The sequence below is a fragment of the Python bivittatus genome, unplaced genomic scaffold, assembly GCF_059951505.1.
Source record: "Python bivittatus isolate LINGU-HERP-01145 unplaced genomic scaffold, Pbiv_v1 ctg000330_np1212, whole genome shotgun sequence".
NCBI classification, from domain to species: domain Eukaryota; kingdom Metazoa; phylum Chordata; class Lepidosauria; order Squamata; family Pythonidae; genus Python; species Python bivittatus.
Genome location: NW_028277058.1, coordinates 30647889 through 30673206, shown reverse-complemented (window position 1 = coordinate 30673206; position 25318 = coordinate 30647889). Strand labels below are relative to the sequence as shown.

Below are 25318 nucleotides of genomic sequence, written 5' to 3'. Positions count from 1 at the left end.
TAGATTCACAACTGCTCTAGAAGAAACATGAGTCTCTATTTGTTCTCTGTCTACTTGCCAGCAATTAACTAATAAACAAAACTCAGACAAAGGCCAGGGTGGCTGGAAGGCAAGATTGCTAATGGCTGGGTTACTGAGTTGCTTGTTGGCTGGCAGTGCTAACATTCTAGTGGAACTGGAAGTATTTGAGACTAGAACATGTAGGTTTGTATAAATAACACAAAATATATAAGATAGGGAAGAGAATGACAAGAAACAAGAGAAAAACTGAATTATCAGAGACTGACAGAAAGAAGTAGAGTCACCTGAGAGCTATGTGGAAGCAAAGGAGAAATAATTTAAGGTCTGACATAAATGGTGAAGTTTACTTCTAAGTGTTTCATCATTCTTGAATCTCCCAGAGACAGAAAAGCAGATATCCTATTGCTTGAGCCACATGAAGCCAAAAAAGCCTCAGTAAAGAGATTAATGCAGTAAACTGCATTTCCAGAATCTATATTGTGTACAATATAATTAGAAAATGAATTCATGCATATGGTCTCATATGCATCTTCCCAACATTCAAAGTGTTGTGTCAGACCAAATACATAAATAACATCAATACATACCTCTTCATATAACTTACATGAGTCAAAGAATAGATGGTAAAATAGGACATATTCTACATGGAATGAGACTATTTTATATGGTTTTCTCTTTCCACTGGTACAGTAGATTATTTCCAACAATTATAATTTGTGACTTCAAAATTTGATTTTACACTCAGTTATGACAAAAATGATAATTCTTATTTACTGGATTTTAAGTCAATTAACCAAGAGATCCCAAAATCTTAAAAAATATTGAATTAACCTTTGAAACATCTTGTGTTGCAGTTTTCTTTGCATCTACAGATCCATGAACCTTCTTCCCCTTTTTTGAAATTTGTTTGATACCAAGAAGAAATTTATTCCGTCTAGTAAACAAAAACAGCTAACATTACTATATGTTAGTTTTTTCAAAAAGTGGCAGCAGCTTTCAACATTTACTTTCAATATTCAGAGCATTACTTTACTAATAATTCTTATCATGTTTTTTTAAAAAATAGAGTCTTCTTTAGGGGACACCCAATTTTAATAAGAACTGGAGTTCTGTGCTTTAAAACATTCTAATCTAACTTCATAAATGAAAAGGTAAAGAAAGAGAGTTACCAGTATGAGATGTATAATAAACAACATATACAGTAATAAAAGCAGCTACTGAGATCTTAGTCCAATGATTATTGCTATAATAATTAACATTCATTACAAATTGTAGAAGTATGTCTAAGCAGCCATTTTAATATGCAAAGATATTTTGGTATAATTGAAGGAAGAACAAGTATCGCTACAGCTATAGTTTCTGCAACTGCATGGCCCATAACACTGACAGAATTTTGTCAGTAAAATGTTCAAAACATTTCACACTTACTTTTTAAGATACTCTTGAACCTCATCAGCCCAGTTCACTATTCGCAACAATTTATCCTCATTTAGTGCTCTGAACACAAGCATGACAAAATATTCAAGGAAACGGGAGTTCTTCTTAAATTTCAGTACTGTGTAAATGTAAAATACATGTAGTTATTCCATGCCATTATATGTGTAGCACTTTCAGCTTTTAATTACTGCTCTTGATAGAAGACTCCATTAATCAAACTAATTTATATTATTTTAAAAGGGATTAACATCTAAAAATAGATTTCTAAAATTTAAAGTTTTAATCTACACTATACTCCAAAACAGAAATTAAAGCTTGACATTAAAAATAATAAAATAATGATGCTTGTTATAGAGAAGTAATTATTTACAATTATTTATTAGATATATTTTTATGATGACAACCATTTGGATACAATCAGATCTGACATGTGCCTGGGTCGCAGAATAACTGGCAATTCTATGCTAGTTGAGGAAGGTTGTTGGCATGGCTTCAAAAATGTAAGTTTGCACAGTTTTGCAGAAATCAAAGCTTGAATAACAGAGAATCTAAAGAAGACCACCTGTAGCAGTGATTTAATAAATCAAGGGTAGTGAAGTACAGAAATACAGTGTATCTAATTCCTCCCTAGATTAATCACAGAAACTAAATTGTTTTGAAATTTGAAAGCAAATCAACAAAAAGTTATCATCAACCCTCAACTTGCAATTACTGCAACATTCTGTAGATTACTCTGTTCTGGACCTTCAGAAGTTATATTTCATCAATAATATGGCAACTAGGCTTTAGGTTGATTTCTAAAAATTTACAGCACATGATACCATTCTTACTTTAGTTATGCTCCTGGAGCAATATAAAACTGTGCTTAAGACCTTTAACATCCTAAACAGCTTTGGACCAAAAAGTCTGCCTGCTCCTGCTCCCATATAAATCTCCAGGCCTATAAATGCAACTAGAGGGGCTTCTATCTGAACCCATCGCCTTCTGCAGAATAGTTTTTAAAAAGAAGCAGGACTTTTTCTGGCCATTCAGTTTTTGAAAATGCAGTATGTTTATCTCCTGGCACTAAACAAAACCCTGCTTCCTTCACAAGATATACAGATTCTTACAAACTGTGCTCCAATTTAGCAGAACAACTAAGGTACCAAAAACAAAAGATTTGCCTTGAGGTATTTTTTTTTAGAAAACTATTTGAAAGGTACACAGGCTTCTAGTTAAATTTATACTTCATTGCATTTTCAAATCTGTATACATATAGTGAAAAAAATACCTAAAATCCTAACAGTACACTTTAAAAATAATTACCTTCCTTATAAGCATTCTTTGATTGCCAGTTTGAAACTACAGGATACAAGAATAAAGGATCTTCTTCTCCAGTAAGTTCTTGTCCTAGACAGAGCAGATACAACTAAATTCAACAGAATGAATAACAATGTTCAGATACATTGGATACAATTCATCAAAAAGTATCATAACTTTAAAAAACTTTTCTGTTTTTAATATGCTTTTACTTTTTTCTTGCTACATACATATCCACAGACCACATACATTTGTTCTTTTTTTTTTTCAAAATTTTAAAATATATATTTCTTGAATTTTAGCCATTTATCTTATCTCTATTCGTTTTGTGGAACATAAAAGGTTTGTCAAATATACATCAGCGGAAATTCAAGATCACTAGAGATGTAATAATTTTGATTAACACATGCTCAAAATTTGTACAGGAACAAGAAATAAATGATTCAGAAGGGTATTTTTAATCAAATGTTTTAATAAACATATTTCATTTATTCATTATTATGGTCCTGCTACTTTTTACTTTGTTGTAGATCAGAAAATTATGGCCAGAGTTTTTAATCAAGTTGTATATCCTTTATTAGACTGGAATCTAATAAAGTTGATAATTAAGTTGTATATCCTTTATTAGACTGGAATATTACCCCATTTAAATCTAATTTTTCTACACTGAAAGTATTTTAAACTAACACATCCAAGTTTAATTTAACTTGGAAAATATATGGAAACTTTTAAATGTTTTGCAACATTTAATTAATTTTAATTATTTATATGGTATTGTTTTTTTAATGACTTGGGTTTTTGGTTTTAATTGTGAGCCACCCAGAGTCACCCGTTGGGGGAGGTGGGCGGCATACAAATTAATTAATTAATTAAATAAATAAATAACACTTTGTTTTTTCAATTCCATATCTAAGTTATTCTCAACTAGATTATTTATTGGTATTTCAATCTTCAACTGAATGGATTAATACATGATTCAGTTTCAGTACAAAATACAAATTATACCATAAATAACATACCCCAATAAACAATAAAATGCCATTACTAAAAATTAAAATCCTAACATCTTTATATATGTGAATATACATGTACAGTGGTACCTCTAGTTACGAACTTAATCCGTTCTGCGACTCTGGTTGCAACTCGAGTTGGTCTCAAGTCGAGGCAAATTTCCCCATAAGGTTCAATGTAAATACGGCTAATCCGCCCTCCGAATTTGGTCGCACCCCGAGGTAAATTTCCCCCATAAGGTTCAATGCAAATACGGCTAAACAGTTCTGAAGCATATGCATTTTATTTTTAAACCTCAAAAACCTTCCAAACGCCACAAAAACCTTCCAAACGCCACAAAACACACCACAAGCCTCACCGAACGTCTCCTTGCTACTGCGATCTCGCCCACAGGAAGCCGCGACCGCGTGGCAGCAGAGAAAATGGCCGCGGATCCGATTCGTAAGTAGAGGCGGAGTTCGCAAGTAGAGGTAAATTTTTGGGGCCGGAGCTGGTCGTATCTTAAAAAATTCGTAAGGAGGGGTGTTCGTAACTAGAGGTACCACTGTATATGTATATGTATATGTATATGTATATGTATATGTATATGTATATGTATGTGTGTGTGTGTGATAGCTAAATCAGCAACAAGAAAGGATCATCCCACTATTTCTAGCTGAAATTTAAATATATCTTTATTAAAGGATCCACTTTTTTATAAAGCATATGCAACACAAGTTTGAAGGTTTTTTTTAAACAGACAATTTTGTGAACATTTTTAATGATATTCCTTATGCTTCAAAAAAAATTAAACAAGTTAAAAAGAAAATATGGGAAAAAAAGGGAAATTTGGTACACATATCTGAGATGACTTATTCAAAAACTACATAAAGTTTTTATGAGTGCTAAACAGGAACTTAATTCCCCTTCATACCCTTAAAACAAAATATTCATTGAACTATGTAAAGCAAAGGTATTGGGAGATGAGAGACCTAGTAAATTACACACCCCTCTGCTAAAGAACTGATAAATCCCTCCTGATCTACTCCTTGAAGCCACAGAGCAGCTGCAGCCACTCAGTTTGGTCCATCTATTCAAAATCCTACCAAGTCCATTCTGCTACTCTACTGGAAGTATTGCCTAGAAGACCATAGGCAAGCCTTGAAGCACTTGCATCAAATGGTTGAGATTGCTCTAAGGATTCAAGAAATGCATCCAGAAGAGATCCAAAAGTGTCTAACTGAATGATCTGCATAGCTCTATGAATAACAATATATTTCTGCCCTAGCTAGAAAGAAGTAAATTACTTTTTTCCAAAAACTGGAGTTCTGAAGAAAAATTGTAATTATACAACAAGCTGCAGATACTGTGCTATATGTTTGCATAGATGTTTATGTTTTAAAAATCACTTCTTCATTGATAACTGTCTGAAGCAATGCACAATATAATGTGAACAATACATATATCACTTCAGAAGCTGAGTATGTTTACTGATATTATACTAACATTTAGGAAATACTTAAGTAGAATCAAGATATTTACATTATTTTGTTATCTAAACACAGTTTCTTTGAAGAAAGCAGTTATGACTGTTAACTAAAAATGTTGTACGAAGGATATGTAGGAAAAAAATCTGCTTTGCAGGTTGACAGATTTTAAATTCCATATTTAAAAAAGAAATAAATATACCTCAGATGTTTAGGATATGTGATGAAATGTTTAAGGTGCTTAACATGTTTAAATACGTGATTATCTTAATGGTAACAATGGATTTAGGACTAAAATATACATATTAAAAACTTACCTGCCTTTGTGAGTCTGAGAAGGATGCTTTCCAGAACTTCTAAATTCTCATTTACTTTTTCAACTGCAGCCATTTGTCCTTTCAGCCTTTTAGGAGACTATAATAATACATTAATTTACTATTTTATATAGCACTTAGCTAGCTGAAGAATTAAGGCAAAAACTTCAGCAGATCAATAATAAACAAAAATTAATATTTCTATTTTGTTTTAATTTAACTTCAGAACACCAGCGTGTTTCATCTGAATTCTAGATCATATAATAGCGAAATCAATAATGCACTACAAAGTTAAGATTTCCGCCCACTGTACCGAATATTTGCTTATAGCTTCATACCAACCATTAAGAGTTTTCTGGCATTTTATAGACTAACAAATGTATTATGACATGACATTTCAGGTACAACACTTCCCTTATCCTAGCATGCAAATGAATATAGTGATAAAATGTTGAATTCCAAGAAAAATAAAATACAAATAATATAGAGAAAGAGATTAGATTGTCAGACCATGCTAAGCTTTAAAATTGTTTGATTTTGGTGTAATGTAATACATGTACTCAGCTAACTGTAGCTGACTTCATAAACCATACATTATGACAATATGTGAGCCCAACCAGAGTTTGTAACAATTGTTACAACTTAACAATAATAAAGTTAGACAAGATGTATTAACACTTTCAGAAAATAGATACAGTGGGGCAAAAAAGTATTTAGTCAGCCACCAATTGTGCAAGTTCTCCCACTTAAAAAGATGAGAGAGGCCTGTAATTTTCATCATAGGTATACCTCAACTATGAGAGACAAAATGAGAAAAAAAATTCCAGAAAATCACATTGTCTGATTTTTAAATAATTTATTTGCAAATCATGGTGGAAAATAAGTATTTGGTCACCTACAAACAAGCAAGATGTCTGGCTCTCACAGACCTGTAACTACTTCTTTAAGAGGCTCCTCTGTCCTCCACTCGTTACCTGTAGTAATGGCACCTGTTTGACCTTGTTATCAGTATAAAAGACACCTGTCCACAACCTCAAACAGTCACACTCCAAACTCCACTATGGCCAAGACCAAAGAGCTGTTGAAGGACACCAGAAACAAAATTGTAGACCTGCACCAGGCTGGGAAGACTGAATCTGCAATAGGCAAGCAGCTTGGTGTGGAGAAATCAACTGTGGGAGCAATAATTAGAAAATGGAAGACATACAAGACCACTGGTAATCTCCCTTGATCTGGGGCTCCACCCAAGATCTCACCCTGTGGGGTCAAAATGATCACAAGAATGGGGAGCAAAAATCCCAGACCCACATCGGGGGACCTAGTGAATGACCTGCAGAGAGCTGGGACCAAAGTAACAAAGACTACCATCAGTAACACACTACGCTGCCAGGGACTCAAATCCTGCATTGCCAGACGTGTCCCCCTGCTTAAGCCAGTACATGTCTGGGCCCATCTTGAAGTTTGCTAGAGAGCATTTGGATGATCCAGAAGAGGATTGGGAGAATGTCATATGGTCAGATGAAACCAAAGTAGAATGTTTTGGTCTAAACTCAACTCGTCATGTTTGGAGGAGAGAGAATGCTGAGTTGCATCCAAAGAACACCATACCTACTGTGAAGCATGGGGGTGGAAACATCATGCTTTGGGGCTGTTTTTCTGCAAAGGGACCAGGACGACTGATTTGTGTAAGGGAAAGAATGAATGGGGCCATGTATCGTGAGATTTTGAGTGAACACCTCCTTCCAACAGCAAGGGCATTGAAGATGAAACATGGCTGGGTCTTTCAGCATGACAATGATCCCAAGCGCACTGCCCGGGCAACGAAGGAGTGGCTTCGTAAGAAGCATTTCAAGGTCCTGGAGTGGCCTAGCCAGTCTCCAGATCTCAACCCCATGGAAAACCTTTGGAGGGAGTTGAAAGTCCGTGTTGCCCAGCGACAGCCCCAAAACATCACTGCTCTAGAGGAGATCTGCATGGAGGAATGGGCCAAAATACCAGCAACAGTGTGTGAAAACCTTGTGAAGACTTACAGAAAACGTTTGACCTCTGTCATTGCCAACAAAGGATATATAACAAAGTATTGAGATGAACTTTTGATATTGACCAAATACTTATTTTCCGCCATGATTTGCAAATAAATTCTTTAAAAATCAGACAATGTGATTTTCTGGATTTTTTTCCCCATTTTGTCTCTCATAGTTGAGGTATACCTATGATGAAAATTACAGGCCTCTCTCATCTTTTTAAGTGGGAGAACTTGCACAATTGGTGGCTGACTAAATACTTTTTTGCCCCACTGTACTTTACTGTGATTGAAGGCAATGATGACAGGGTATTTATCTAAAAGAAAGATACTCCTTAAATTAAGACAATCCCATCACCAAATAAGAAATTATAAATTCTTTATAAGCATAATGATATTATGCTTAACTGATCCCTGTATTTTACTTTGTTAGCTAGAGCTGCCAACTTGGTAAGGGCACTTTATAAATAATTATCATTATCATCACTGTTTATTGAAACAAATCCTAGAGATGTTTTTTCCCAACAAAAATCCCTTCCCTTGAATTGAGGACTGTTATCTTGAAATTGTCTGTAAAATTAGGCACTTCATTTACAATAGTAATTGCTCCCGTGTGCATTATCTCACATATAACCTATCCCTCTTCCTCCTCCTCCTCAACAGAAAAACTGTAGAAATGTGGGCTCAATAAACATACATCTATGCAGGTTTATTCTGGAAACATAAACCTATGCATATCTATTTCATGCTCTTACCTCCAAGTATGTATGTATAAGCTACTGGTATGTTGGGGATGGATCTGTTTAGCCTCATTTACTCTGTATAAACTAAGCTTCTAGTCCTGTTCAGTCTCCATACTAACCTCATTCATCTCTCATTCCCCTCCACAAGCAGAGGGATAATATCCACAATAAAGTCTCCTAATCCACTGATTGTGGATCCTAGTTTTCCAGAGTCCCCATTTGTCTATCAGTTTCAGCAGGGAGCAACACTAGCCAATCTTATCTAGCCTCCCAAGCTAAATAGGATCAGACCTAGTTAATACTTGAATAGGAAACCATCATGGAATTCCAGGCTGTAGGCTAGACTGGGAAGTCAAACTATATCCCAGAAGATGGCTATGTTAGACCATTTCCATACTGTTGCCAGGAGAACTACATGGATGTAGAGTTAAGCTCTATGAGTTGAGCTTAACTCAAAGGCAAGTTTACCTTTTATCATTTGTCTAGAGAACTTACATGGACTGAAGAAATTCTTCACTGCATTCACCCTCTATCCAATAAAAGTGGCAAGAGGGTGAGCTAGTGTCCATCCCCCTTAAAAATGGCTTCTCTATCCTACTCTCCTTTCAGCCATTTACTTTCATTATTTGCTCCTCCTACCTGGTTGCTCACTTTTAACAGGATTTTCTATTACCATATTCCCAGCAACAAGGGCTAGTATACTTCTCCCATTGTAAATATTAACTTGATTTAGTTAAATGGAAGATAGACAAACAGATATCCTACAACATCCTTGATTATGTTACCTTAAATCATTAAGGTTTTATGTACAGTTTATGACTCAACAAGATGGCACCACATCAGACAATCCAAGCAGAGCCCTAACCCCATTTTGATTTTTCTGCTTGCCTCATATTACAGAACACTAAACTACTAACAGGAGAGAGGGAGACACAGACAGACAGACAAATGGACAGCTACTGAGTTTTGTTAAGTCCTTGAAGACTTAATCAGTTCACCTTTTCCTTCTACCAGCATATATCATAAAACAAATAAAAAGAAAGAGAAAGTGAAAGTGAAAAACAATAGAAGTTACCTCTTCTAGTACTTCATCTGCTCCTTCTCCAGTTATAGCCACTTGGGATGTTGCTTGTGAGCAATCCAACAACTTTTTTCCATAGTTAATAATAACTATTGCTAATTCATATTCTTTCCATGAGCGTAGTATCTATTAAATATATATTATATAATTCTATATAATATTCACAAGTTCTTTTTTAAAAATCAGAAAATCTTGTGCCAACTTATAAAATAAGCCTTAGATCCAAAGAAGCTGATATATAGGGATTTGCGGGGATAATGATCAGGAGAATTACTGCCGGAAGAGCAGTAACCAAAAAGGTTTCTGCTCAGTTTTTCCCCTCCAAGTATATCCAAACATAATGGGATGGGTGCTATTTTATCACAAGTGCTTAGCCTCTATTTGCCGAAGCCGTGTGACAACTTTTTCTTCCATTTTGATCTTATTCAGCAATGAGATCTTACTCTTACTTACTAATGGCCTGTTGCCATAACACAGCAAGACCATGGGGGTGAGGCCCTGTTACCATTGTAATTAATAGTTGAAGGGAAGAAAAAGAATTCTCATGATGGTTGGAGACAAACTGTCAGTATGAAGGGAAAAGAAAGTGCAGAAAGAAATATAGAAAAGGAATACAATTCAAAGGACAAAGTCAGAATCCCACAGGAGAAAGGGAAAAAAGCAAGAGACTTTTAAAAGGCACAGAAGTTAACTGGACTGACTGGAAGGGCATGAGATAACATAAGGACAAAGAAGAGAAAAAAGTAGTAGATGACTGATCAGCAAGTTGGAAGAACAAGAAGTTGATCCCCAGGCAGTTGGTGATAGAGAAGTGGAGGTCAAGGTGTAGACCACAGACTTGGCAGTGCCAGATGGCAGGAAACTAAGGGGAGGACCCCCAGACTGAAAAAGCATGAAGGAGGGCCCCTCATCCAAATTAGGGCACTAGTGAGTGTGGGAAGAGTTTTAGATGAGCACTTGGGTAAGTGTGGATGGTACGATGGGGTCAGAAGTAGTGCTTGGATAGACTATGACCCCCAAAGTGTACTGAGAATATTGGGGGGAGGGGAATAACCTATATGGCTTGGGGAGGCAGAAACCTTGACCTGGTCGCAGTCACGTGATTTTCATAACTTAATGTTATGATTAGCATTACACTTACATCAAGCTGAATGCTATTAACAGTACATTTTAAGTCAGACCCAGAAACGTTCTTCTTCAAACTATGTTTTGAATCTAATTTACAAGTTCTAAGAAGGGAAGGAAAGAAATGCAGGATATTGAAGGAAAAGAAGAAGAAATAAGAGATATACAGTACACTCACAAAACTTAGGGAGGTCTTCCAAATATAATACAGTAAACATAGTTTAGTAAGTTTTACAATACAATACAAAATACAATACAATACAATACAATACAATACAATACAATACAATACAATACAATACAATACAGCCAGTTTGGTGTAGTGGTTAAGGCACCAGGCTAGAAACCAGGAGTATGAGTTCTAGTCCTGCCTTAGGCAGAGCAGCACTGAGTGACCTTGGGCCAGTTATGCTCTATCTCAGCCCTAGGAAGCAGGCAATAGCAAACCACTTTTGAAAAACCTTATCAAGAAAACTGCAGGGACTAGTCCAGGCAGTCACCAGGAGTCAAAAGCAGACTCAAAGGTGCACACACACAAATGTAATTTTACAATGAGAATATGACGTTCATTTTTTGATATCATTTAGCAAAGGTTGATGAAGATTCTCAGTCATCCAGGTGGAATTATCTGGAGGTTGAGTCATGGCAACTGGACTTCTTTTCTTTTGGTTTGATACATTTCGCTGCTTGTCCAAGCAGCTTCTTCAGTCTAGAAAGTTGGTTGGGGGGACCCCATAAATGTCTTCCAGGGCGGCTGCGTTTCTCACTAACATGATGGGCTCGTTGAAGGGACAATAGGAGATGTGATTAGTAGAGTCTTTGGGTTGTGGATGAATCTTTGGGATTAGTAGAGTCTTTGGGATTTAGCAAATGCTACCTTGATTTTTTTCAGAGCAGAGAACTTTAAATTGATATGTATAAACTGCCTCAACAAACTTATAGCTGATGAAACTGAGAAAAATCACTGTTCTGACATACTGATTCTATTACAACTTTAAAAAATTAATGACAATTTTGTCATAATCTTCGTATGTGATTCTTTTCCATACAGTAATCAATTTCATTAAACAAATATATGGTTTCATAATTTAAAAATTATTTTAACATTATTTTTTGTGCAGTATGTTTCATGAACCCCATATATAATGGATCCAGATGGATTCCAGTGGGAGTTTGGGGCATTTCCCACTGATATAGCAGGCATTTCTTTCATCAAGGGCCCGGTTGACTGCTGTGACAAGAGGCTGCTAGGAGCCTTGATGAGATTGCTGGCCAATCCCATTACGTTCCCTAGTTCACTAAGGAACTACAGGAGATGAAGCAGTAGAAGAGACTCCTAGAGCATCAGTAGAAGAAGATGAAATAAGAATCTGACTGAACATCTGACAATAAAGGAAGTTAAACATCTTCCCTTCTCCCTTACTGCATCACCAGGCTGTCAACCACCAACCCTGGCAAACTAGCTTTTAAGGAGAAACCAATAAGATCCCTCCCACTGTGTTAACTTGCATAGTATTTTGCTAACAAAGTTATTCCAATTCACCTGAGTCTGGACTGCTCATAGGCAGGCTCCAATGTGATGAGAGGGGCAACTGACTATATTATTTGGGATTCCTTCTGGCCTGTGAACTCCAAGGAAGTGGTTAGGCTGCCCTCTGGTATGACTACCACAACCAGCAGTCCAGAAGGGTATGGTTGATTGGATCTAAGAGACACGTCAACTCTTCTCTTTGGGAAAGAACTTTGCCAGCAGCCTTGAAAGAACCCATGGTATGTCCCCTTTTGAAGAGACCCTCCTTAGATTCAGTCATTCTTAACAACTACCATTTGGTTTCCAACCCGCTCTTTTTGGGAAAGATTGTTGACACAGTGGAAATGGCTCAGCTAAGGAGTACCCTAGATGAAATACAGGTAGTCCTCGAGTTACCATTCTTTCAGCGACCATTTGAAGTTACATGGTGCTGAACAAAGGGACTTATAACTGGTGCTCGAAGTTCCGGCCATTGCAGGGCCCCTGCAGACATGTGAACAAAATTTGGGGGCCTGGCAACCAGCTTATACATACGACCAATTGCAGCATCCCATGGTCACGGAATCATCATCTGCATCCTGCCCTGCTGGCTTCCCCCAAAGTCAAAGGAAAGCTGGCAAGGAAGGTCGCAAGTCGCTGGGGTAAGTCTCCCCCCCCCAGCCTTTCTTCGCTCACACACACCGCGCCCTTCTTCCCTCCTTCACTTGCACACACCCCATGTCCTCTTTCCCCAGCCTCCCTGCACTTGCACACGTGTACACACGCATCCTGCACCCTCCTTCCATGGCTTCCCGGCAATCACACACACACGCACCCTACACCTTCCTTTCCTGGCCTCCCTGCACTTGCACACACACGCCCCACATCCTCTTTCCACAGTCTCCATGTGATTATATACATGCACACATGTATTCTGGGCCCTCTTTTCTTGGCCTCCCTGTGATTGCACACACAAATGCACCCCGCACCCTCTTTCCCTGGCCGCCCTGCAATTACACACACCCTGCATCCTCTTTCCTCAGCCTCCCTACACTTGCACACACGCACTCCCACATCCTCTTTCCACAGTGATTGCACACATGCACACACCCCATGCCCTTTTTCTTTGGCCTTCCTGCAATCGCACACTTGTACACATGCACCCCATGCCCTCATTCCCTGGTTCTTTCTGAGCTCATGCTGCACCGAGCACCTCCTTCCCCGATTTGTGTACAGCCTGCCCTGGGCCTCCCAGGGCCTCCCCCACCCCATGCAGCATCCCCACACTCCTTACATGGGACTCCCTCTGCTTCCCCCTTAATGACCCATGCATCTTGGGTTATAAGCAGTCGGGACTCCTTATATTACCATCACTAAGCGATGCAGTCACGTGATGTTGCATTTCCGGACCACATCACTTACCAACAGCAATCTCTGCCCTAATTGCAGTCGTAACTTGAGGGCTACCTGTACAGACCTTTTTTCAGTCAGGTTTTAGACTGAATTGAGATGGCCCTGATAGTGGATGACATTTGTTGGGGCTTGGCCAGAGGGAGTGCAACCCTCCTCATCCTTTTAGACCTCTCAGCAACCTTCAATGCCATCAGTTGTGGTATCTGTCTGGATGGTCTACAAAGGTTGGGGATTGAGGGCACTGTCTTGGCATGGTTCTGCTCCTTCCCCCATGACCACCAGCAAACAGTTCCAGCTGGTGGTCATGGGGATGGAGAAGTCACCCTTTTGGTCATTCACTCGAGGAGTGCCATAGAGACTGGTCCTTTCTTCCCTACTCTTTAACATTTACATGAAGCCACTAAGAGAGGTCATTCAACAGTTCTGGGTGCAATATCATCAATATGTTGATGATACCCAGCTTTATATAGCCACCCTGAGCTGGACTGGAGATGATGTGAAGGTCTTTTCCCAGTGTCTGGAGGCTGTAAGTATCTGGATGGGGCAGAACAACCTGAAGTTAAATCCTAGTAAGACCGAATTACTATTTATATTTAATGGGGGCATCTTATGCATCCAGTGTTGTTTCTTAACAGAAAAGTCCTACCTCTGAAAGAGCTGATGTGAGACTTTGAGAGCTGATATGTGACTTTGGGATCCTCCTAATAAACAGCTCCTAATCAAGCAGCAGGTGGAAGCCATGGTCAGGAGGTCTGGCAGTTACAGTTTTACTTAGGGCAGGGGAACCTAACTGCAGTGATTCATGCCCTTATCACCACAAAACTGGACTTCTGCAATACATTCTATATACAGCTACATTTGGCCCAAATGAAGTGGGCCAGCTTCTGAACAGCACCTGTACAGTGAGGAGCAGCTGGCCCTTTAAATAACAAACCAGACTTAAGTGCCCAGAAGTAGGTGCCTGATCCCTAAGAATTAGTAAAGGAAAAGAAGGGGGTTCCGTCAGGTTTTGGGAAGGAAGAGTTTTTGGATTTTTTGGAAGTGGCTGGCATCCTAGATGAGAAGGGTTACTTCATGCAAGGCTGGCAAATGAGAGTTGTTCTATTACAGGCTAGAATCGCATTAGGGTGTTTGTATTTGACTCTTTTTATTGAGTAAATAGAACCTTATCTTCTTTGTTACCTTTAATAAAGTTGATTTTTTGAATCCTGGAGCTGACTGATTGCCTTCTATCTTGGCTGAGCTATCATCTCCCAAAACTTGTGTTTGATTTCCCTTCCTATAGTTTAGCCAGACCGAGAGTGGAATGAAGATTTCCCCTTCAATCATCTCCTGGTTCCCTCAAAGGTCTGGTAGGGAAGTGAGAAATTGGCCTGTAACAAATGGGTGGCGGTAGCAGTAAGGATACCTAATTTTCCAGTCACTGTTTACCTGTAGATGCAGGTTATCTCAGAACTGAAGAATCTCAGAGGAAGGGGCTAGTTCTACCCTGGCACACCTTATTACAACCTGCCATTAGCAATATATGATATCTGTACTTCAGGCCTTACACTGGCTCCTGATTAGTTTCCAGGCACAATTTAAAGTGCTGTTTCAACGTAAAAAGCACTTCATAGCTTGGCACCTAAGTATTTCCAGAACAGCATTTTCCAGCCTTCTTGGGAAAAACTGCTACTGCTACTCCATTACCAAGAAGTTTGGGGACTGTTACCAGGAAGCAATGCTTTTCTATTGTAGTGCCAAATCTATGGACCAGCTTCCCCATAAGGCTCACCCCCTCTCACAAAATTCAGGAAACAACTAAACAAAGCTGTTCAATAGGGCTCTTCCTTAGTGTATTGATGCCGTCAGTTTTGTTATTGTTACTGTTTAATTTTTAAATTTTTAAAAATATTTTACACATACCATGGATGTTCTAATGCTATATTTGTTTGAATCCTGTTCCTGTAGATGTTTTACTGTTCCTTATGGTGGATGTTTTATGTTTTTGCTGTAAACCGCCATGAGCCAATTTATTAAAATTGGCAGTATATAAGTCAAATAAGTATGCCACAATATTTAGCAGTCGTACTTAATTGACTTTGGCTGATCTTGACAAAGTCAAACAATGTCAGTTATGCTTAGATGTAAGCACATCAAGAAGTCTTAGTTGTAAACCAGACTGGAAAGTTAAAAAAAATATATCCTGGAAACCATTCCCATAGTGCTGCAAAGAAAACAACAAGGACATATCCTTGTAGACACCCAAAGTTGAAGGAGACTTCAATTATATTGTTCATGTACTCTAATTATTGAGTTCAAATATTTTAAACTATGTCAATAATATAATATTGTAAAAACAATAAATACCTTTGCTGTGAAAAAGCAAGAACAAGCTATCATGTGCTGAATACTGTCAAAGCATTCTGTTGATTTTCTCTGCAATATAATAGTCGGGATTTCTTGAAGAACAGTGAGACACTTAATAATGATCTGAAAATACAATAACAAATGTTTACCATTACAGAGCACTACTTGTATGAATAACTAAAAATGAATCCTTGTGCTGTAATTAAATGTAAGGATTTTAAACTATTACAGCTCATTTTTAATTAAAAAATAAAGTTACGTAACTCGTGTTGTCTTAATTTCCTGTTAAATGTTTCAAAGTCTAAAATACCTGTTAGTGTGCTTCAGTACAGATTATTATTCTCTGAAAATCTTGCACATTCTGCTATGGCCTGTAAAGGGACTCACTTTATCAAATATTTATGCATCATTCTTTGAATCAATATGGTCCCAAATCAAATCAGTCCCAGGACTTCAATACAGTCTTACAACAGTCTTTATGATTCATAGAATCTAATTCCATTTTTGTAGCTTCCCAGCCCCAGTTTTGCAGCTCTGGGGCTCCCTGCCATAGGACTATACTATCAAAGATGGACAAAGAAATGCCAAGTTGCAATGGTGTAATTTATTAATATTTCCTTTCTTTTCTGTTTGTTTCATACCTTGTCTCTATACTTCAGTATAATTTCTTTACAATCCAAGCAGTAAAATAAAAATGTGAACTCAAACCTATTTTTTGTGACTCCCTCCAAGTTCTTAAAATAAAAAAACTAGTCTTTCCCACTGTTAGAAGTAGCCACAGGAAAAACAAAAAATCCACCCCTACCATAAATGTTTTAATCATACCAACGCCCCATACCTTTGATGAGTCTTAGTTTTGACACAGAAACCACAATGTACTTTTTCAACCATTTGTGTCAGGTATTTTACTGTCCCTTAATTACTTTTTTATTAGAGCACTGAAATAAACATTATACAAGCTTGTTTTTTAAGAACTCTTACCTGAATGATAGGTTTGGAAGGAATCTTGTGATAGATCAGGGGAGCTATAAGGCCATAACAATTAACAACTGACTGCAGAGCATAATGAACATCATTTAGCCAGTTACTAAGTTCAACTGCCACCAGCATTCGCCCACATTCGGCTATTCTAGCAACCTAAAGAGAAAGTTTTCATCTACATATTTTTGTTGCAAAACAGGAATGTGAAAAATATATTTGCCAACTGAAGCAGCATATTATATTGGGTGCCTCATTTTTAGATGCTTCTGATGAGTTTTATGATTATTTAAGATTCAGATTTTATTGCACCAGCTGATTAAAATGCAGTATCACAACAAAACTGCAGTTTGGAAAATTTTAATGCAATGTCTACATAATGACTAATGAATGAGTGAGAGTAAATGCCATCATGTTAACTTCTGCCCCTGCATTTTTTTTTCACGAAAATAGGCAAACATTTAAATATAAAACCAACACAATAATTTGCAGATCAAGACACAATTATCCCTCAGATGCAACAGTTCTTCAAATGTTGTGATGCAGTTTTCAACTCAAGACATGCCCACACTAATGTTTGTGCTAGGTAAAGCTGTTTTTAAAAATAAAAAAGGAAAAGATGAAAAAAAATAAACATAAGGTCCTTTTTTAAATATGCAGAATATGAGCATTTGACCAAAGAAATCCATACCACATCCCTATTATATTAGTAATTAAATTTAAGGTATAAGTTCTGTGAGGACAGGAATGAAATAGAATGTTCCATCACTTCTTTCTTCCTGCTTTCCTTCAAATGACTGTTATGAGGCAGGGGTATCCAATGGAAGGGTCAAAAAAGTCAAGAAGGTGGTCATGACTGTGCAACTGAAGCCCATCTCTTTTTACGTGTGCTACAAAAAGCAATGGAGCTTCAATTGTGCAGTCAGAACTGCCATCTTGAATTTTTTTACCCTCCTGTAGATGTCCCAGTTATGAGCTAGCAGGGCAACCAGAATTAAAGTTCTTACAGAACCAAAAAATATAATCTACTGAAATGGATAAAATAAGTAACTGTAAGCCATTTTCAGTTCAAACAATTTCAAATTTGAAAATGTCATGTTACAAGTTCAAATGCCTGCTTTTGGTGCAAAATCAGCAGTCTCAGTGACTTTGAAAGTGCCTTGAGCATAAAAGAAGAGTTGTTTTGAACTCAAAATGCTTTTAAAATGAGTTAAAGAACACATTTCACAAAACAGGGCATTCTTAATTCAAAATGCTTTAAATCTGAAATGGTTACACACCCCTACAATTAATGCATAGGAAGTATAAAATATAATCTGTCCAATAGGGAAATGCTTACTGGAAAAGTGGGTGCAAGAGGCAAAAGCTGAATGGTATGTTCTGCAAACTTGTTCATTCATTTGTAAGAAAACTGAACCACAACTACTTTGAATTTGTGCATAAGAACATGAGCATAAAAAAGCCTACACTGAACATAAATTAAAGCCTAATTAGCAAGAATTTTGCTGTTACAGTGGAACTTCTGAATCCAAGCAATGGGTATAGATAGGTATCATACCTATAATACAGAGGTTTATATGTAACTATTGTGACTAGTAGTTCCCTTCTTTCAAAGTCAGCCCTTCAAGATAAGCCAGGTCAGGAAAGAACTACTAGAACTCTACTTTATTTCTGTAGGTTATAATAACAGAATCTTGAAAGCCTGATAGCTTCCCTCTGTGACCTCTAATAGAGGAACAGGATAGAGATATCTTTCTCATGCTTTCTTCCTTACCAGGGCTAAGTAGATGTTTATTTAACCATTCTTGCATTCCTTCTTGGAGATTAGCTCCATACTCTTCCACATTCAGTTCTACAGAATGCATACAGGTAGTCCTCACTTAACAATCATTCACTTAGCAACCATTTGAAGTTACAATGGTGCTGAACAAAGGGACTTACAACCAGTCCTCACATTTACAACTATCCCAGTCACGTGATTGTGATCGGAGCACTTGGCAACCAGCTTGCACTTACGATGGTTGCAACGTCCCAGGGTCATGTGATTGCCATGTGCGACCTTCCCAGCCAGCTTTAGGCAAGCAAAATAAATGGGGAACTGCATGATTCACTTAACAACCACATGTTTCACTTAATGGCCACAGTGATTCACTTAATGACTGCTGCCAAAAAGGTTGTAAAATTGGGCATAACTTGCTTAACAACTGCCATGCTTAACAATGAATTTTATGGTCCCTATTGTGATCGTTAAGCGAAGACTACCTGTAAAAGGAAGCTGGGTCACTTCTGCTCATTTCTAAACATGGTCACGAACATACAGAATCATTCAAAACCTTCTGGGTAGAGCTAATTATGTGCAAACCTAGCAACTTCATAGCTTCAAGGCTGAAAATTATCTCTCTAAAATAGTATTGAAAACATAGTATTTTCCATTAATGCATATTTCAATAATGGAAAGTTAAATGTAAATTTATCTTTCTCCTATCTAATTGTATAGGTGAATTTTATTTGTGATAAGAATATCAAGAGCAAGAAAAATAAGATCACGCCAAAAATATTAACGTTGCACAACACATACTTGTTTTTTATACTTAAGCTCATTGAAACAAATAGAATCACAGAAGAGACCTCCTTCATTCACACTGATGTCACTGATAATAAAAATACTCCTCAGGAACATATATAAGAGGTTTGGAGATGCTTGAGGCAGAGCTTCAAAATTTAGTCTACAAAAAGAAGTCAAACAAAAAGCCAAAAGAGCACAGTATAAAAATGCAGTAATAGCAGATAATAACAACTAAAAACAACAGAGTAACTAACTACAATACCTCAAAATGAAAGACAATTCTAGTTCTGTTATGACTGGCAAATCTTTTGGATGGCAACCTATTCACTAACATACTGTTCCCCTGCGCATTTCTGTGCAATGTAACATTGCCATTGTAAATGATATGATGATGATAATGATGGCTGCTGCTTATGCAGTTGTATTGATCAATGTTGTCATATTAAACATGGTATATACTAATTTACTGCAAGTTGTGAAATAATGATGGCACACTGTTAACCTATGTAGTTTTTGGCCAGTATTACTAGCCTTAACTTGTTCTACAAAAGCAATATTTATTCCAGAAAACTACATTATTCAAAATGTAAGCAATGAAGAAATTCATTGTTATTAAAATATGACTGTTTTTTAAAGACCCTGAATGTTTGGATAACTACCTGTCTTGGTATTTAGAAACATTTGCCAAACTGTATAAAAATGATATAGTATTCACTATCAAAAATAATAATTTAAATTGATTAATAATTTGAAAAACAGCTCCGTTGATTACCTGTTCTGCGGTACAGTCAAAGTGCTGCTTATAGAAACAATAGTGACATCAGTAACAGGAGTACAAGGCACTGAGACAAAATAATCCCAGAGTGGTTGAAATGTTTTTCTGCATAATGCATAGTTTTCAATCTGAAAAGCAGACTAAACATACAGTTATATTTTGAAATATCTTTTCTATGCTTATTTGAAATTATACAATGTAATCAGTGGCAAAGCTGATTAATGCATCAATAAAAATAATCATTATTTCCTTGACTTTACACAAACCAAAGCAAACACATCATATAAGATAACATTCCCTAAAACAAAAGAGGAAGTTCTAGTAGCGTAAGGTAACAAGATGGATAGGTTCATCCATTTTGTATGTCTTACAGTGGGACGTGTTGGAACAGAGGCAAGACTTGATGGTGGAATTAAATGAAATAAGTCACAAATCCTAGATTACTGTAAACCAAAATACTTCACACTGTTTTATAATCTGAAGAAATCAGGGACAGTGGGGATATCTCACAAGCTGAATGTCTGGGCAGGAGGGAGAAATACAGTAAAAGATATAAGATACAGACAAAACAATGTGAAGAATGTAAAGTTCAGCAGGTTTGGCTGCTAAAAATTCTTTCAAGGAAATTTTGAAGGATGGATAACTTCAATTCAGGATCATGCAAAAAAATAAATCAGCACTTCATATAAAAACTTGCAACAATGTTTAACAAAATAAATGTTAAAATCTACTGGTTTTGCATTCAATTAGGACCACAAAAATTTTAAAACAAACAGTATATTTTCCTCAACAGCAAAAAACAAAGTATTTAGAAATATTTCACTTTAGGAAAAAAAATCTTGTTTTAGAGGATATGTATCTTGATATTGAGAGTCAGATTACAAAAGAACCAAAGTTATCAAAGCCAAAAATAATATATATTACCTGAATCAGGTATGTTCGGACAGTAGCAGCAGATAGAGGAGGATATGCAAGAATAGGCTTAGTTGTTTCGCCAATGCTATCGCCAATAATTTTTCCATCTGAGTCATAGGCTGCAACTGCAAATACATAATTTTGATTGGCCTCTAATCCTTGTACTTCTAAGACACAAGATGCATCAGCTGGTATCTGATAATAAAAAATGTATTTGTTAGGATAAAAATAAAAAAAATATACCAATTAATGCCAAAATAAATAATGTCAATATCTATGATCTATATTTGTTGTGCTTTATGCTACTCCTCTGATAAAAGCCTCAAAACAACCCCATGATTCCTGGCTAAACAGTTAACTTGAAATTATTATATGAAATATGCCAATTCCTCTCTACCCACTCTCAAATGTTTTAAAATTAAAACCAAGATAAACATACATCCTCCTCATGGGCATCCTTTTTCCCCCATTTAAAAACTTTTGTTCTCTATTATTGTAATATTAAGCTGATGCTAGTTCAAGTTTGCTAAGTCTCATGAAAGGGGGGGGGGGTCCCTCTCTCACTGAGATTACTCTAGCTCAGTAAATTCTTTTTGTATAGTAATTGGCAGAAAGGAAGATGGGGATTAGACTACTGGCTGCTAATATCACAGATGCTCAAGGGCTTACTAAAGCAAGAAGAAACAGAGTTAATTCTTTATGCAATTTCTAAGGAGAAAAGGAATTTAAGATGGCCTCATTCAGATAAAAGTCCATTTTCACAAAACATGATTTTTTATGTTCTCAGACCACTGCTCATCCCCAGCAACAGCTTAGAAGAAAAGACAAACTAACATCATCATCATCATCATCATCATCATCATCATCATCATCATCATCATCAAAGACATTACCGCTTCTGCTGTGTTCTTGAGACTATAATTATTTAATCGAGCTTTTGGATTGCTTCCTTCTGCCACACACCCAAAAATGCTGTACCAAGAAACCTTAAAACATAAAACAAATACACAACTGTTCTTAGTTCTGCAGCTGCAATTCTATGTGCAATTAAAAACTGTCTAAAGCAGTAGTTTCAAACTCAGAGCCCATGGGCCAGCCATATGTCATCCTCCAGCATATTCTGTGTGGCCCTTACCTTATTCACACACAGGAGGATGGAAGTTGTGCAGCAGCTTAACAATTCCTAGGCAAACATAAAGTGAAGAATGGCTCCATGCCTGCAGGACAGGCCATGGGGCAGCTGTACCCCTACCCTCACCCCTCAGAGACATCAAAATAGTTAGGGCTGAACACCTGCTTCCTTTGCCACCACTGCAGATCTTCCATGTTAAAGAGGAGCACAGCTCTGTGCTCAGGCAACAAACTGGCAGGACTCAGGCCAGTGGCTCAGTGCAGAACCTGGAAATCAGCTGCCCCTCAGCCTGTCCTTACCAGATGCAGAGTTGTTGCTCAGATACTTAAGCCTAAACGTAAGGCTATGCAGTATGAAGTGGTAATTGTCCAAAACCATACACTCCCTTTAATTATAATAATTTTTTTAAGACAAATTGAAACACCAAAATGTTATTTTTATATTTTTACACTTTATAACACCAGCCAAAATATATTTTATTTTCTAAAAATTACCGCATTTTCAAATATACCATATATATGTAATTTTAAAAACCTCTTGAAAGAACACTGAAAAACGATTACATTCTACCATCTAGTGGTACATGGTCTACATTTTATTTTTTTTATGAAAATGTGAAAAACAGCAACATATGGTATGTGAAGAGCAATAATTTTCCTTTCTTAATACCTAATGGGTACACCAAAATAATCAATAAATTTTAAATGTAAAATGCTTCAATTTTGGATGAAGATCTTGTAGCTTATATTAAAAATCTAACAAATATTTTCAGTACAGCACACAAAATATATCTCTATATAATTAGGGCATGTAGCTCTCTAGAGTAGAACAAGTTGATTAAATATTATACATTAAATCACAAGGGTACCTTCACGTCTGAAACAAATGGTGCTGGCTTAAATGCCATGGAACAATTTGTTCTAAAAAGTAGTATTGGAGCTGGTGGAACTTTGGTTTTCACGTTAGTTGTGTGATTTGAGAAAGTGGAGTATAATGCATTTTGTTCTATTTCAGTTTTCTGAATCAGGGTAAATGCTTCCTGAAATTTAAGAACAAACCCCAAGAAAATATTATTTCATTTATATTTCTTTCACATGCAATGTATAAACAAACAGAATCATGTGGTTAAAAGCAAGGACAGTTCAGGGTATAGTATTAGATATTAGATTTATCAGACTATTTTTCAAAGGATCAGTTATTACATTTCTGGAAGACATGATATTTCATAGTCTGTTTCTGTTCGTTTGGTTTTATTTTTTGTAATATTTGTATTTTATTAACAGATGCAGAATTTCATTCAGTTTTCCTGAACTAAAGTCTTGTTCTTTTCTTTCCAGATACTGTTTGGTTCCTTCTCTTTTAATATCCTATTTATTTATGATGCTTAATTTATACCACTGAATTTCTGCCTGTATTTTGGGAAGAATTAGAAAACAGTGCAAGGGTATACAATGTCCCCTTGTGCCTAGCTTGCAAGGGGCTTTAAAATTTTCAGAACGGGTGATTTGCAGACCTATAAGGCTTCAGGCACCAATTTTGTCCCTTAAATCCCTCTAATTCTATACCGATTACAATGTACTGTGTGAACTAGCCCATAAATCACTATTATTGCTTTATAGTAATGTAATAATTCAGCTTGCATTTACAGTAATAAAAGAAGTTTTTATTTTTAAATGCCTTTAAAAAGGAAGTCCTGGGATTTATAAGTTATTTTATTTTACTATTAAAAATATTTCTATACTGCTTCTTGATATAGAAAATCCTTATGTTATGAAAAGAATTCCTATGACAATTTTCAGGAACGCTGAATTTCTGAAGAATCTACAATTCGTAAGTACTGCTCCAATAAACAATCATATCAATGAAAAATAAGAATAATGCACAGAATTTCCATAAATTGACAATATAATTTATATACCTCCAGGAGCTGATCTGGGCAAGAACCAGCTAATCCCACTGGAAGCATCAGGGTAGCCTTCTGCATCAAGTAGAGTGCTTTGGATAACTTATTCTTTTTTATTTTCTCCATTATCTCTAGTTCTGTAAAACATTTTTTTTAAAGGTAATACAATTTCTTCATATGAAGTTTAATGCTGCTGGCTATTTTTACAAATACATACCTGTTAGACATTTTAAACGGTTTACATGCTTTGCAAGAGCCTTGACCTTAGGACTTTTGTCATCACCTTGAATGTCTAGGAAAAAAAAAAGTATATATGTACTGTATGTGTGTATATACTACTGTATATGCTTTATAATTATACAGAAACACAGGACATGAAACAGTAGTACAAGTGGTCCATGCTTAACGACTACTCATTCAGTGACTGTTCAAACTTGTGATGGTGTGGAACGAGCAGTACTTACGACCAGTCCCCCAAGTTCTGGCCATCTCAGCGTCCCCACGGTCATGTGATCGCAAGCCAGGCCCTCAGTGCCCGGTTCACTATTACAACATTGCAACATTGCAGCGTCCCACAGTCACATGGTTGCCATTTATGACCTTCTTTCCCAGCTTCCTACAAGCAAGGTTAATGGGGAAGCCAGCAGAAGGTTGCAAATGGCGACCACATCATGTCCTCACTTAATGACTTGCGGTGATTCACTTAATGACAGCAACTGGGAAGTGCCCAAACTGCTGTTGCTAAGCAACATGGTCATGTGCCGTCGCGCTTTATGACCGTGTCACTTAACAATGGAAATTCCAGTCCCAATTGCAATTGTTAACCAAGGACTACCTGTATACCTTTATCAAGTGTTGCCTTTGGCTTTCTGATACCACCATAGATTTTGATACTTATCTCTTCTGATCATCTGTATTCTTCTTGCAAACAGAAGCCACAGATTTCAAAATCAGTTTCTGTTATATGCACTCAAAACAGATCTAGCAGATTAGCCAAAATGTTTTTAAAATAATATCTAATATTAATAGATAATGGTCTAATATAGGGAAATATTTTAAATCAGAGACAGAAAAGGGTTGAGCTCTATATTTTGATTATTCCCATTTGAGAATATGTGTCAAATGTCTGCTGCTTCTCAAACATAAAATAATGAAGGAACCAAATCAGCTAAAAATGCTTCCAGGTGAAGACCTATGGCAGGTTAGGCATCCCTGCAAATGGCTCCGTGAACAGAGACAGCACCACAGTGAAACTGG

At 36.8% G+C, this 25318-nt stretch overlaps 1 protein-coding gene across 1 annotated transcript in view; it reads right to left on the bottom strand.

The window, feature by feature from the left end:
* Nucleotides 1–25318, bottom strand: part of CFAP54 (cilia and flagella associated protein 54) — a 159701-nt gene that overhangs the window by 87837 nt on the left and 46546 nt on the right. Inside the window, exons 19-32 of the mRNA XM_088141903.1 lie at nucleotides 24279–24353; nucleotides 24077–24198; nucleotides 23027–23197; nucleotides 21920–22012; nucleotides 21036–21221; nucleotides 20109–20251; nucleotides 19349–19496; nucleotides 16774–16929; nucleotides 15793–15915; nucleotides 9378–9521; nucleotides 5552–5648; nucleotides 2764–2847; nucleotides 1450–1576; nucleotides 853–955 (exon numbers count right to left, since the gene is read on the bottom strand). Of these exons, the coding sequence (XP_087998029.1) occupies nucleotides 853–955; nucleotides 1450–1576; nucleotides 2764–2847; nucleotides 5552–5648; nucleotides 9378–9521; nucleotides 15793–15915; nucleotides 16774–16929; nucleotides 19349–19496; nucleotides 20109–20251; nucleotides 21036–21221; nucleotides 21920–22012; nucleotides 23027–23197; nucleotides 24077–24198; nucleotides 24279–24353 (1772 nt within the window). The remainder of the gene's footprint in view (nucleotides 1–852; nucleotides 956–1449; nucleotides 1577–2763; nucleotides 2848–5551; nucleotides 5649–9377; nucleotides 9522–15792; nucleotides 15916–16773; nucleotides 16930–19348; nucleotides 19497–20108; nucleotides 20252–21035; nucleotides 21222–21919; nucleotides 22013–23026; nucleotides 23198–24076; nucleotides 24199–24278; nucleotides 24354–25318) is intronic.